This window comes from Callorhinus ursinus, unplaced genomic scaffold (assembly GCF_003265705.2).
Source record: "Callorhinus ursinus isolate GAN/ISIS: 27379988/994484 unplaced genomic scaffold, GSC_fseal_2.0 scaffold90, whole genome shotgun sequence".
Taxonomy (NCBI): domain Eukaryota; kingdom Metazoa; phylum Chordata; class Mammalia; order Carnivora; family Otariidae; genus Callorhinus; species Callorhinus ursinus.
The window spans coordinates 1,795,844-1,811,107 of NW_027397152.1; the positions used below are offsets into that span (position 1 = coordinate 1,795,844).

Genomic DNA, 15,264 nt, shown 5'->3' on the forward strand with positions numbered 1-15,264 from the left:
AGACTTGCTGTGTCTCCAAGAGTTTTACACATTTTAACTCATTGAATAAGTAGCTTACTGAAGGTTCTAAAGCCAGTAAGTGGAAGATCTTTGATACGAACCTTGGGAGGTTAGCTTTAGAGTTCACTCTCTTAAACACAGTGTTAAGGTTATGTGTAATAACAAACAATTAGAAGCATTATAAATATCAAAATTGGGATTGATTGAGTAAATTATAGTATATTTGAAATGGAATACTGTACAGCCATTGGAGGTGACAGGTATGTATCAGTACAGAAAAATGTTCACAGTATGTTGGGAGGTTATGGTTTATGTAACATACTACTCTGTCAGAAAGAAATATGTGTAATGTGCATAGCAAAACTGAAAGGATACTCATCAATTTCTGGATGATGAGATAGTGGGAGACTTGTCTTTATTTTCAGATTTTCTGAAATGAATGGGTATTATTGGTAATCAGGAAAATACACTAAAAGAGGTAATACACAGGGTCGCCTGGGTGGCTGTCATTAAGCGTCTGCCTTTGGTCATGATCCCTGGGTCCTGGGATCAAGCCCCACATCGGACTCCCTGCTCAGTGGGAATCCTGCTTCTCCCTCTCCCACTCCCCCTGCTTGTGTTCCCTCTCTCGCTGTGTCTCTCGCTGTCAAATAAGTAAATAAAATCTTAAAAAAAAAAAGTAATACACATTCTTTATTTTTAATTGAATTAATTTTTTAAAATTCAGTTAATTAACATATAATGTATTATTGGTTTCAGAGGTAGAGGTCAGTGATTCATCAGTCTCATATAATACCCAGTGTTCATTATATCACATGCCCTCCTTAATGTCCATCACCCAGTTACCCCATCTCCCCACCCCCTTCCCTCGAGCAACCCTCAGTTTCCTACAATTGAGAGTCTTTTATGGCTTGTCTCCCTCTCTGATTTCACCTTGTTTTATTTTTTCTTCCCTTCTCCTATGATCCTCTGGTTTGTTTCTTAAGGTTTTTTTGTTGTTGTTGTTGTTTTTTGACAGAGAGATAGAGGGCACAAGCAGGGGGAGCAGCAGGCAGAGGCAGAGGGAGAAGCAGGCTTTCTGCCGAGCAGGGAGCCCAACTTGGGGCTTGATCCCAGGACCCTGGGATCATGACCTGAGCTGAAGGCAGACGCTTAACCGACTGAGCCACCCAGGCACCCCTGTTTTGTTTCTTAAATTCCACATATCAGTGAGATCATATGATAATTGTCTTTCTCTGATGGACTTATTTTGCTTAGCATAATACTGTCTAGTTCCATCCACGTCGTTACAAATGGCCAAGATTTCTTTCTTTTTTTTTGATGGCTGAGTAGTATTTCATTGTATATATACCACATCTTTATCCATTCATCTGTCAGTGGACATCTGGGCTCTTTCCATAGTTTGGCTATTGTGGACAGTGCTGCTATAAACACTGGGGTGCAGGTGCCCCTTCAGATCACTACATTTGTATCTTTGCACCCAGTAGTGCAATTGTTGGGTCGTAGGATAGCTCTATTTTCACCTTCTCGAGGAACCTCCAAACTGTTTTCCAGAGTGGCTGCACCAGCTTGCATTCCCACCAACAATTTCTCTTTCTCCACATCCTCGCCAACATCTGTCATTTCCTGACTTGTTAATTTTAGCCATTCTGACCACTGTGAAGCGGTATCTCATTATGGTTTTGATTTGTATTTCTCTGATGCCGAGTGATGTTGAGCATTTTTTCATGTGTCTGTTGGCCATTTGTATTTCTTCTTTGAAGAAATGTCTGTTCACGTCTTCTGCCCATTTCTTGATTGGATTATTTGTTCTTTGGGTGTTGAGTTTGATAAGTTCTTTATAGATTTTGGATACTAGCCCTTTATCTGATATGTCATTTGCAAATATCTTCTCCCATTCTGTCATTTGTCTTTTGGTTTTGTTGACTGTTTCCTTTGCTGTGCAAAAGCTTTTTATTTTGAAGAAGTTCCAGTAATTCATTTTTACCTTTGTTTCCCTTGCCTTTGGAGATGTGTCTCGCAAGAAGTTGCTTCAGCCAAGGTCACAGAGGTTGCTGCCCGTGTTCTCCTCTAGGATTTTGATGGATTCCTGTCTCACATTTAGGTCTTTCATCCATTTTGAGTTCATTTTTGTGTATGGTGAAGGAGTGGTCTAGTTTCATTCTTCTGCACGTGGCTGTCTAATTTTCCCAGCACCATTTGTTAAAGAGACTTTTTTCTTTCTTTTTTTTTTTTTTTTTAAGATTTTTAATTTATTTATTTGACAGAGAGAGAGAGCACAAGTAGGCAGAGTGGCAGGCAGAGGGAGAGGGAGAAGCAGGCTCTCCACTGAGCAGGGAGCCCGACCTGGGGCTCAATCCCAGGATCCTGGGATCATGACCTGAGTCGAAGGCAGCCATTTAACTGACTGAGCCACCCAGGCGCCCCTGAGACTGTCTTTTTTCCATTGGATATTCTTTCCTGCTTTGTTGGAGATCAGTTGACCATAGAGTTGAGGGTCCATTTCCGGGTTCTCTTTTCTACTGATCTGTGTGTCTGTTTTTGTGCCAGTACCATACTGTCTTGATAATTACAGCTTTAAGTCCAGAATTGTGATGCCGCCAATTTTGGTTTTCTTTTTCAACATTCCTTTGGCTATTTGGGGTCTTTTCTGGTTCCATACAAATTTTAGGATTATTTGTTCCAACTCTGTGAAAAAAGTTGGTGGTATGTTGATAGGGATTGCATTGAATGTCTGGATTGTTCTAGGTAGTATAGACATGAGTATGGAACATTTTTCCATTTCTTTATGTCTTTCTCAGTTTCTTTCATGAGTGTTCTGTAGTTTTCTGAGTACAGATTCTTTGCCTCTTTGGTTAGGTTTATTCCTAGGTATTCTATGGTTTTGTTGTAAGTGGGATTGACTCCTTAATTTCTCTTTCTTCTGTCTCATTAGTACACATTATAAAGATTGGAAAATAGTAAGAAAGAAGAATAGCAATAATCCTACTATCTCCTATCAGTTTTTTAGTATAATTTCTTCATTCTTTATATGTAGATCTTTTTAGTAGTTGTAATCTATAATTATATAGTTTTATATAGCCTGGTCTTTTCACCTAACCATATATAACCTTTTTTTCATATTATTAAATATTTTATAGAAACATTTTTAAATTACATAAAGGGATGTATTCAGTTCCTATTTTGGAATATTTAAGTTGTTTTGAAGATTTTGCTATTATGTAATGCTCGGTGAACATCTTTATACATAAATTTTTTCTCTCTTTTGAGTTATTTTCTTTTTTTTTTTAAGGATTTTATTTATTTATTTGACAGAGAGCGAGAGCAAGAACACAAGCAGGGGGAGTGGGAGAGGGAGAAGCAGGCTTCCTGCCAAGCAGGGAGCCCAATGTGGGACTCAATCCCAGGACCCTGGGATCATGACCTGAGCCGAAGGCAGACGCTTAACGCTGAGCCACCCAGGCGCCCTTGAGTTATTTTCTTTAGGGTAGATTCATGGAAACGGAGTTATTGGGTAGATTTTGACAAGTACTTAGGGGGCTACAGTGAGGAAGAGGAATGAACACTTTCAGAATTGACACTGTGTACTTCATATGTAATCCATCTAGAGACCCAGAATGTGAGGTTATGAGGCCAGTAGAGATGCCAAGAGTGATCACTGGGTTAAGGTGGTAACATTTTAGTTTAATAGGAGATTGGCCTACCTTGTTACCTATAATCTTCCCTAATCCCTTGAAATGAAAGTCACTGCTGCTTTCACTAAATGTCTTATAGCATATTGCTTGTGCTCCTCACATGGCACTTTCCTATTCTCATTTGTTTTATATTTGTATTTGTCTAGGTAGAGGGTCCCTTGAGGGCAAGTCTCTTGTTTTCCTCTCATCTAGCATTGTCTTGAATGTATCATATATTACATATATATTAGATATGTGATGTAAAGAAGCATTAATTAATAACCTTCTGAGTAAATTGCTCCCTTATGTGTAACATCACTGTTTTGGAATAAGTTTCAGAAATCTAGTAACATACTTTAAACTGTAGAATTGAAAAATGGACCTGACTTATTCATATTAATTTTTTAATTTCATTTTTGAGTGGATTCCTGTACCTTTGGTAGAGGTTGTACTCTGATATAAAACTTTGGCAAAAGTGGACTGCCAACTTAGGAAAATGTAAGGTAGCAGTGGGCACTCTTTTGACTGCCCAGTTTGGTACAAGGGGGAAGTCACATATCTTCATTTGACTTCTGTCCACTTCTTGTTCCTTCTTCCATTTGGGTGGGTGTTCAGATAGTTTGTGGGTAGAGAATTTTTAATTTCTTAGTGTTCTGTATTGTCAGTGGGCTTTTAATATTTATTGTTGGCTTTTCCCAGGTTGGATTTTGATGATGATGGAGAAGGGAACAGTAAATTTTTGAGGTAAGATTTTTTAATTTTTTCTCTAGATTTCTGATACTAAAAATTAGTTCATGATCTTTATTTCTGACTTGTAATATTTTTGTCCTTAGGCCTAAGGTGAGTGCTGTATCCTAAAACTAAAGTTTCCTGTTGTATTATACCTCATAAAGTTTTCAAGCATTTTGTTAATGTAATGGTTCCAGAGGAAGGAGCTCAGTGAAGAGAGGGCAGAGAATTTCCAAGACCCTTTGTTACAGTTAGTTGCTGTGTGATTTAAAAACAATAACAATTTTTTATTTCTCAAATGCTGTGCATTGGCTGGATGGTTATTCTGTTTTCTTTGTGGTCTTTTATCCTTAAGGAGGTCAAACAATTTCTTTACATGCCAATGGCTACAATCTGAAAGGCAAGACCCAGTCTTAAGTGCTTATCAAGCCTCTGCTTTGTATTGATATTTGCTGGTGTTCCATTGGCCAAAGTAAATTTTATGTCCCAAGTCCTGAATCAGTGTGTTAGGAGGCTAAGGTGTAATTCATTGGGGGGTCATATACCTTTCATACTTTCTGATACCTGTTGACTTCTACAGAGCAGGAATTAGAATTTGTATCCTTGAATAATGAATCTTCTGGAGCACTGAATATGGACTTTTTGCTATATTAATGGAGGAGTTCTTTCAGAGAAGGGAAATACTTATTCCTGCTAAAGACCAAAGCAGTAAGAGTCAAAGAAAGGGAGATAACCTGGACTGCAACTTGCTGTTTTTCCTTTCCAAAGTTGAAAATATTACCTAGGCGGGTCTACTTTGTTGAGTAACAAATATTTAATAAATAAAGAGCCCTATTTAAAAAAAAAGCTTATTATGTGAGTGTTCAGATTTCATTTGTCATATTTTTTTTTTTAAGATTTTACTTATTTATTTGACAGAGAGAGACACAGCAAGAGAGGGAACACAAGCAGGGGGAGCGGCAGGGAGAGGGAGAAGCAGGCTTCCCGCAGAGCTTGGAGCCCGATGCGGGGCTTGATCCCAGGACCCTGGGACCACAAAACCTAGTAGTCACAAACTATATGCAGATCCAGAAAGGTTCATTTGTTCTTTCCCCAACCATAATGACCTGAGCCAAAGGCAGATGCTTAACGACTGAGTCTGGGTGGCTTCATTTGCTTTATTAACTAGATCTTAAAAAGTAATATATTTTTTAAGTTTTTAAACAGTGAAAGTAGTTATGTGTAGTGCAGGTATGTCTTCCTTTCACTTCAGACCCTTTCCCTTAGACAGCTACAGTTCCCAGTTTATTGAGTATCCTTTTAGAAATTTTAGTACATATGTAAGTGTATGTACTAAATATGTACACACATATTTAAATGTATATGTGTGTACATACATTCATAATGTCCTAAGTTTTTGTTTTTGTATGGAGGATGTCCATATTGTAAATTCCTTGCCATTGTTTAGTTTTATAATGCTTAAGTTCCATCAGAGACATCTTTTTTTTTCATTTTAGTAAATTTTATTTAGGCTTATATTTCTCACTACTAACTAGTTGCTGAGTCCTACCAGATATTCTTGAAAACAACTGTAACTTGGCTACCGTAAAGAAATAGTTGCAGAACATTGGAGAAAATAATTCTCCAAGAGAGCTCTTGAGACTTAATGAGTATTAATAAATGTGAAGAGGGGAAGATATTTCAATTTTGGGGGAAGGATAGACCTTTTTTTTTTTAAGATTTTATTTATTTCTTTGTCAGAGAGAGAGAACAAGCACGGGGAGCAGCAGGCAGAGGGAGAAGCAGGCTCCCCGCCGAGCCTGATGCCGGACTCCATCCCAGGACCCTGGGATAATGACCTGAGCTGAAGGCAGGCACCCAACTAACTGAGCCACCCAGGCATCCCAAACTGTTTTTCAAACAGTTCTGGGAATTCTTCCAATTGGGAATCCATAATTGTAATGATAGATGCTATTGGTGGAACTGTATTGTGCATATGAATGGCATAGAAGTAACCACTAGTCTTTTTTTTTTTTTTTTTAAGATTTTATTTACTTATTTGACAGCGAGAGAGAGAGACAGCAAGAGAGGGAACACAAGCACGGTGGAGTGGGAGAGGGAAAAGCAGGCTCCCCGTGGAGCAGGGAGCCCGACAAGGAGCTCGATCCCAGGATCCTGGGATCATGACCTGAGCCGAAGGCAGATGGTTAACCGACTGAGCCACCCAGGCACCCCGCTGCTAGTCTTATTTATTAAATATTTCTCAGTTAGCTCTGGCCCTGAGTCATTGTCTTTATTTCCACAAAACCTAGTAGTCACAAACTATATGCAGATCCAGAAAGGTTCATTTGTTCTTTCCCCAACCATAAAAAAAGACTGTCACAATTCATTTTACCTAGTGGGTCATTATGCCCGAGAGAGGCATCACCAAATTTCTTTATCTTTTTTTTTTTTAAAACAATTGGAATTTTCCACTCTGGTCAGTGTGTGAAAGCCTTACTTGCATTGTATCCCTAAGTCAGCACTAAATCTCCTTGGTTGATGCTACTTTTGAAAGTTGTAATTTGGTCTGGGTTGACTCAGTTGGTAGAGCATGCATCTCTTGATCTTGGGGTTGTGAGTTCAAGCCCCACATTGGGCCTAGAGATTACTTACCAAAAAAATGTAATTCAGTAGGCCTGGGGTAGGGCCCAAGGTTCTGTGTTCTGCTTCATTTCTGGAATCTGCTTCCAGCCACTGACCATACTTTCAGTAGTAAGGATCTAGAAGACTCATTCTTGAGATTCAAAGTTAACATATAAATTATAGGTCTCTCTTTTCAGTTTAGGTTACATGTTTTCACTAGGAGTTAGTAGCATCTGATTTAAAGCATATTTTGTGTCCTAGGAACAGACCATTTGTACTTGAGCTGGAATTCAGTTACATCTCCATTTTTGCCCATTCTTCTCTTCTGTTATTTTCAAAAATTGAAAATTCTTGGGGTTGGATTACTTGAGGATTTACAGCCTGTGAAGGAGCAGTATAAATTTTGGTTCTAATTTAATAACTGGCTTAACTGCAAATTTTGTGACACTTACCTATCTCCCAAAAGCACTTTCTGTCCAGAGTTGATAGATCTTTGCTATATCCTGTGGCAGTGAGAAGAGGAAAATTTAGATCATCCAGAGAGTAGAGTAATGTTTTTAAAGTTAGGTTTTCCTCCTTCAACAAATCCTGTAGTTTCTTTCTTTAGCAGATATGATTTATTGGCTTATTAAGTAGAAGTTGTTGGGATGAATGGATTGTGTTTCCTTGATTAGAGAGATAAAGAACATTGTTCATGTCATAATATAAAACTATCTCTTAAAAATTTCTGTGCATCAAAGAAAACAGTGAAAAGATAACCCATGTAATGGGAGAAAATATTTGCAAATCATACATCTGATAAGAGGTTAATATCTATAATATATGAAGAACTACCATAACTCAATAATAAAAAAAAACAGCCTGATTAAAAATTGACAGATGACTTGGAATAGACGTTTTTCCAAAGAAGGTATGCAAAAGGCCAACAAGCATGTGAAAAGATGTTCAACATCACTAATCGTTAGAGAAATGAAGATTGAAACTACAGTGAGATACCACCTCACACCCATGATGAGGGCTACCATCAAAGAAACAGAAAATAAATGTTGGGTAAGGATGTGAAAAAGAAGGAACCCTTATGCACTGTTGGTCAGAATGTAAATGGTAAACTTAACTACTGGAAAACAGTATGGAGATTCCTCAGAAAACTAAAAACAGAATCATCGTATGATTCAGCAGCCCCACTTCTGTTTATAAATATCTAAAATAATTGAAAACAGGGTCTTAGATATTTACACACTCATGTGCACTGCCCCATTTTCCCAATAGCCAAGAGGTGGAATCAACCCAGATATTCACTGGCAGATGAATGCATAAAGAAAATGTGGCATATATGTCCAATGGAATATTGTTCAGCCTTAAAAAGGAAGGAAATCCTGGCATATGCTACAACATGGATGAATGTTGAGGACATTATACTAAGTAAAATAAGCCAGTCACAAAAAGAGACTATATAATTTCACTTATATGAGGTATCTAAAGTAGTCAAAATTAGAGATTGAAAGTACAGTGATGGTTACCAGGAGCTGGGGGTTAGGTGGGGAGCAGATGGGAAGATGATGTTTAGTGTATATAGAGTTTCAGTTTTGCAAGATTAGAAAGTTCTATAGATCTGTTGCACAACAATGTAAATGTAGTTAACACTACCGAATTGTACTCTAAAAATTGGTTAAGATGGTCAATTTTATGTTCCTTGTTTTTCTGCCATAATTAAAACTATCCCCAATCTCAGAGTGGTGCTGACAGGGCAGTCCGTTGTGCCCTCATGAGATCATCCTCTTTTTTTTGGAGTGTCTCATAAGTAAAGGTAAAGGAGAACATCGGAAACCTGACAAATAATAGTCATGGGTCTCTTAAGTTCTTTGGGATGGTATTACTATCTCTGTCGCTTTTGATGGTTTTCCATTGGCTTTTTTTTTTTCTGTTGAATATTTTTACTCCTTTCTAGTTTTTATTTCAGAGGAAGTAGATATAACAAGTATAATGCTTTGGGCTAATCTTATTTTTCTTTCTTAGGTGTGATGATGATCAGATGTCTAATGATAAGGAGCGGTTTGCCAGGTAATGTAGTAGAGCATCTTGGGCCATGTTGTGGAACCAGGCAGTTCAAGTGTATTGAGTTTAATTTGATCTCATTAGGAGTTAATTTCTCTGTCAGTCTTCTTCCTTACTCTGAAAGCTGACAAAATTTAGTATGACAGTTACTGTTTATGTTCAGTTAACATGACTTCAGACTGATGGTACAGTTTATACAGTGTTTTTACATAAAAAATGGTAGGCAGCCTATGGTAGGCAGCTATACAGTGTGCTTGCTGGGTGTCCACAGGAACACAAGTTATGGATTTCATGGTTGTATTTATTATTAAATGGGTCCACAAAATCTATACAGGTAATAGTTTTCCTTTAAAAATGGCAACAGAAATAATTTTTGTGGAGATGAATTTTGATTTTAATAAATTTATTTAAATTTTGTGAAGATTATGAAAAATACTTCGCTTTTCATCAACTCAGATGTACAAAATTGAGAAGGATTTATGAATAAAAAGCAAGATTTTTTTTAGAAAGTTCATTCTGTATTTTTTTAAAAAGTACATTTGTTTTTTTAAAATTTTTTTTTTTTTTAAAAATAAATATTTATAATAAATATTTATTATAAATAAATAAAATTTATTTTAATAAATAAGGGGTGGCAGGCAGAGGGAGGAGCAGACTCCCTGCTGAGCAGGGAGCCCGACGCGGAACTTGATCCCAGGACCCCGGGATCATGACCTGAGCCGAAGGCAGATGCTTAACCGACTGAGCCACCCAGGCGCCCAAATTAGTCTGTTTTGTAAAAAGTGAGTTTGCAGCCACCTCAGAAAAATGAATAATCAAAAATCCAGAGCTTAACTGAGTTCTTATATTTATTGCTGATGTTGCTAGTCTGGGAACCAAACCTTGAGAACCACTGATGTAGAGGGCTAATACCAGTCAGAGTAGCTTATAACTATCTGAAGCAGTAAGATGCCATCATGGGCTTTGAATAAGAGATTTTAATAAATAAAATGCATATGGGATTTTCTTTAGTAGCAGTGTATAGGATTGATTAAAAAGAAGCACAATAGTCAGGGAGGTAGATGCAAGGGTGAATAATAAGATAGCTATAAAATGATGAGTGCCTGGGCTGGAGTGGAAGCAATGGCAATAGGAAAGGAGGGAATTCAAGAGATTTTCAAGTAATTTATTTATTGAAATAGATAGTTATAAATACTTTAGGGTATAAACCGTCTCTAAAATGAGAAGTTAATTATAGATACTTGGGGAATAGTTTCTGAAGCTGCGTTGGAAAGTCAGGCCATCCTGGGCACCTGGCTGGCTTAGTCAGTAGAGCATGCAGCTCCTGTTCTTAGGGTCCTGAATTCAGGCCCCACGTTGGATGTAGAGATTGCTGAAAGAAAGAGAAAGAAAGAGAGGAAAGAAAAGAAAAGAAAGATAGATAGAAAGGTAGTCAAGCCATCAAGTAGTACTGGTCATACAGGTTAACAGTCTCTTGACTGAAATTCCAAAAAGCTATGAAGACATGACCTGAATTATTTTAGTCTTCATTTGTTGTACTTAGTATAAATATTTATACATTCACATATTTCATTCAGAAATACTAGAGTGGTTAAGGGATTATGGATTTGTAGTAGTAGTAGTAATAATAGGAATTTTAGATATTTAACTTTCTTTCAGACAACTTAGATTGTGCCAATTCACCTCACATATTCTTCTTGGGAATTCAGTAGGTCTATAAAGCTGAAAATGTATCTATTTTCTCAATTCTTTGAAAAAAGGATTTGTAGTTTGTTAAGGAACCATAATAACCAATGAACATGAAACTTTACTGAATATAAGGCAATTCTCTTGTGTTTCTCATCAGTATAGGTAAATTTCATATTTATGTTCTTATTACTGTGTTATTTTGGGTCTCTTTTTTTCCTGTTTCCCAGGTATTGCTATTCATTGTACATGTCTTTTTTTTTTTTTTTTTGAGATTTATTTATTTTAGAGTGAGAAAGAGAACAAACAAGTCAGTGAGCATGGAAGGGAGGGGTAGGGGGAGAGAGAGAGAGAATCCCAAGCAGGCTCCACCAACCACAGAGCCTGTCATGGAGCTCCGTCTCACCATCCTGAGATCATGACCTGAGCCAAAACCAAGATTCGGACGCTTAACCGACTGCGCCACCCAGGTGCCTCTGTACCTATCACTTTTAATAATGAAATAGTGTTTCAGCCTGTTAATATATCATGCTTACTTAGACATATTTGAGGCTTCTTAATCTATATCTATATATATTGTTTTTAATGGAATTGATTACTGATATACTGGCCTACCAACACCTTGATGTTTCTTCAGTTGCCACCAACCCTTATAGTTCTCAGTTTTCCAGAAAAACTTAATGGTAATCCTTTGTAGCCCCCTCCAGGAGAGGGGGAGTTGACAGTGGGGATCCAGCAGTTTTGGAGCTTTACTGCAAAGAAATGGGAGAGTGAATAAATAGAAATTTACTACTTTAGTATCCAGTCAGTGGTAGGGGATGTGCCAGAAATCTAATTCTTAAGTTTTATTTATGTAATTTATCCAGTGAAACCTGTTAGGTTATTTTGTCTATGAGAGCATATGTGTGTGTCTGCGTGTTAACAGAGAGATTGTATTTGTGATCATTTGTTTAACATTCTTACCATGATTTACTCTTTGGTTTTTTATTATAGAATAGCATATGTGGGGGCACCTGGGTGGCTCAGTTGGTTAAGTGGCCAACTCTTGATTTTGGCTTAGGTTGTGATCTCGGGGTCCTGGCATCAAGCCCCACGTCAGACTCTGCTCTTAGTAGGGAGTCTGCTTGAGTATTCTGTCTCTCCCTCTCCCTCTGCACCTTCCCCCCTCTCTCAAATAAATAAATAAATCTTAAAAAAAAAAAAAAAGAATAGCATATGTGGATATCATTTTATTTCCAGATTGGGAGCAGTGTGTGAGAATGGTATTCCCTCGTTTGGTTCTTGTTCAAACTATATATTGTTGGTCTGTATAGAGATTGATTGGCAAAATGCTTTCTGTGTTCAGACTGTGTTAATTTATAATGAATATTGGCCTTGCTTTTATGTCAGCCTTTGTCCTGTGAGTTACTTTTTTTTATCCTAACAAATGGCTTTGTAGAGTTATGGGCAAGGTTCCTGTCCATATTTTAATTTTCCCTTCTCTGCATCTATTTTGTTCTATTTCCTTTTTCCTTTCCTTTCCCCTCTACTTCCTTGCATCAATCCATCCATCCATCCCTCTTTTTTTCTTTCTTTTTATTTTAATTTTAGCTTAGTTCATTAATTCTATTTTTAGGTCGGATGATGAGCAGAGCTCTGCGGATAAAGAGAGACTTGCCAGGTAGGAGAACAGTGTCTTTCAGCATGATGAAGCAGATGATGCTGCTTTTTCCTTTTTCTTACTCTGCTCTTTTTTCCCCTTTCTCTTTGTGTTTTTCCTTATCTGTGGCAAGAGAGGACAAGATTTATTAGAAGTTTGTGTGTAACAGGAACTTTGGCCTCCCCCATCAGAAAGTGGGTGAGTTGAGGGAACTTTACTAAGGAATTTAAGAAATTGCTATTAGTTTTATAGTTTTCTCTTTTCCTCTTTATCTCAGCACTGTTTCACAGAATAAAAGGCTTTAGAAGCAGGGCAGTGGTGCCAGTTGGTGCTTTAGTAGGGGCATACTTTTTTATCAGAAGACTAATAAATATATTTGTGTTTGCACTTGGTTCCCAATATTTAGGCCTTAGCATTTATTCTGTACCTCTCTAGAAAGCACACCCTTATTTTCCTGTGTAGACTCACAGGCTAGATTACTGTGTCATACAGTACTGGTCTTGCTTTGGTGATTGAATCTTTTATGGTTTTCCAGAAAAGTTTTAGCAGTCTTGATGTGGCTTTTTAAAAGAGTAGCCTTCTGGACTTCGGTGTCAGAAATCTGTCAGATACTAGGAGGATGGGTGCTTTAAGTTTGAAAGTAGAATTTTATGTTTCTCAGGCAAATTAACAAATACAAACTTACGTGGTGAGATCTTTTTGCCATTTGGAAAGGAGACTCTAGAGTTCTCTTTGGAGACTATTGTCAATAAGGTAGAAATACTAGGATACTAATGGTGTGCCCAAATTTTTCTATTTTCTTGCTTCTGTGATTTGGGACCATTCAGTAGGAGATAGATCATTGATACCAATACCTGTTTTTACTACTTTACCCCCTCATCTCATTACCTTTTTCAGCGCGGCCACAAGCTCATTTTGTTGTCATTTCCTGCTAACTCTTTAAGGCTTCAGAAAGCTGATTTGGCATGGTATGGTGGGAAAACCATTGCATTAATTGGGAATGAATGCTGCCTTTGGGAAAGTCATTTAGTTAACTTCTTAACCTTAATTTTTCTCATGAAGAGATTTATGTTAGACCAGTTGTTTTTATTTTTCTTTTTGTTTTGACAAAGAACTTTTATTCAGATAGGATCCTTAAGTGGTAATGGAAGTGAATAAAAAAGATAAAGCAAAAGCTGCTCAAGGAGAAGCAGAAATGCAGCGTGTTGTTTCGTTCTTTCTTTGAGGCATCCTCGTAGAAGACACTGAGGAACTATGGGGCTTTTTAGAAATCCAACTTGAAAACTACTGGATTATTATGGAGATGTGATCCACGTACCCTGTTGAGATCCAAATTGTCTGTTTTCAGGCCTTTTTGTCCCCACTCCACTTTTACTCTCTAATTCATTTTGCTCCAGCTGGGGACCCAGAAGGGACCGCTAGTAGATATCTTTTTTTTTAAATTTAATTTTATTATGTTATGTTAGTCACCATACAATACATCATTAGTTTTTGACATAGTGATCCATGATTCATTGTTTTCCTATAACACCCAGGGCTCCATGCAGTACGTGCCCTCCTTAATACCCATCACCGGGCTAACACATCCCCCCACCCCCCCTCCCCTCTAGAACCGTGTTTATTTCTCAGAGTCCATAGTCTCTCATGGTTCATCTCTCCCTACGATTCCCCCCCATCATTTTTCCCTTCCTTCTCCTAGTGTCCTCCATGCTATTCCCTATGTTCCACAAATAAGTGAAACCATATGATAATTGACTTTCTCTGCTTGACTTATTTCACTTAGCATAATCTCCTCCAGTCCCATCCATGTTGATGTAAAAGTTGGGTATTCATCCTTTCTGATGGCTGATTGATATTCCATTGTATATATGGACCACATCTTCTTTATCCATTCATCTGTTGAAGGGCATCTCGGCTCTTTCCACAGTTTGGCTATTGTGGACATTGCTGCTATGAACACTGGGGTGCATATAGCCCTTCTTTTCACTACATCTGTGTCTTTGGGGTAAATACCCAGTAGTGCAATTGCTGGGTCATAGGGTAGCTCTATTTTTAATTTTCTGAGGCACCTCCACACTTTGCCAAAGTGGCTGTACCAACTTGCATTCCCGCCAACAGTGTAAGAGGGTTCTCCTTTCTCTACAACCTCTCCAACATTTGTTGTTTCTTGCCTTGTCAGTTTTTGCCATTCTAACTGGTTTAAGGTGGTATCTCAGTGTGGTTTTGATTTGAATTTCCCTGGTGGCTAATGATGATGAACATTTTTCCATGTGTCTGTTAGCCATTTGTATGTCTTCTTTGGAGAAGTGTCTGTTCATGTCTTCTGCCCATTTTTTGACTTGATTATTTGTTTTTTGGGTGTTGAGTTTGAGAAGTTCTTAATAGATCTTGGATACCAGCCCTTTATCTGTAGTGTCATTTGCAAATATCTTCTCCCATTCAGTGGGTTGCCTCTTTGTTTTGTTGACTGTTTCTTTTGCTGTGCAGAAGCTTTTTATCTTGATGAAGTCCCAAAAGTTCATTTTTGCTTTTGTTTCACTAGTCTTTGGAGATGTATCTTGAAAGAAGTTGCTGTGGCCGATGTGGAAGAGGTTACTGCCTATGTTCTTTAGGATTTTGATGGATTCCTGTCTCACACTGGGATCTTTCATCCATTTTGAGTTTATCTTTATGTATGGTGTTAGAGAATGGTCGAGTTTCATTCTTCTGAATGTGGCTGTCCAATTTTCCCAGTACCGTTTTTTTGAAGAGACTGTCTTTTTTCCATTGCAGTTTTTTTTCCTGCCTTGTTGAAGATTATTTGACCATAGAGTTATCTTAAAATCTCTTAAGCTCAGTACACTGGCACCACACCCAGATAGAGAAGCTAGGACTTTA

The 15,264-nt window shown here is 37.7% G+C and overlaps 1 protein-coding gene across 8 annotated transcripts in view; it reads left to right on the forward strand.

Annotated features, from left to right (window-relative positions):
• ARNT (aryl hydrocarbon receptor nuclear translocator) overlaps window positions 1–15,264 on the forward strand; it is a 65,858-nt gene that overhangs the window by 20,474 nt on the left and 30,120 nt on the right. For 6 of the 8 annotated variants that reach the window (XR_012376900.1, XM_073888445.1, XM_073888446.1 and 3 more), the window contains 3 exons: window positions 4,374–4,418; window positions 9,024–9,068; window positions 12,364–12,408. Coding sequence is in view for 7 of the 8 variants with exons in the window: in XM_073888445.1 (XP_073744546.1) it covers window positions 4,374–4,418; window positions 9,024–9,068; window positions 12,364–12,408 (135 nt within the window). In the remaining variant the exon portion in view is untranslated. The remainder of the gene's footprint in view (window positions 1–4,373; window positions 4,419–9,023; window positions 9,069–12,363; window positions 12,409–15,264) is intronic. The other 2 variants (XM_073888447.1, XM_073888450.1) reach the window with 1 other exon arrangement.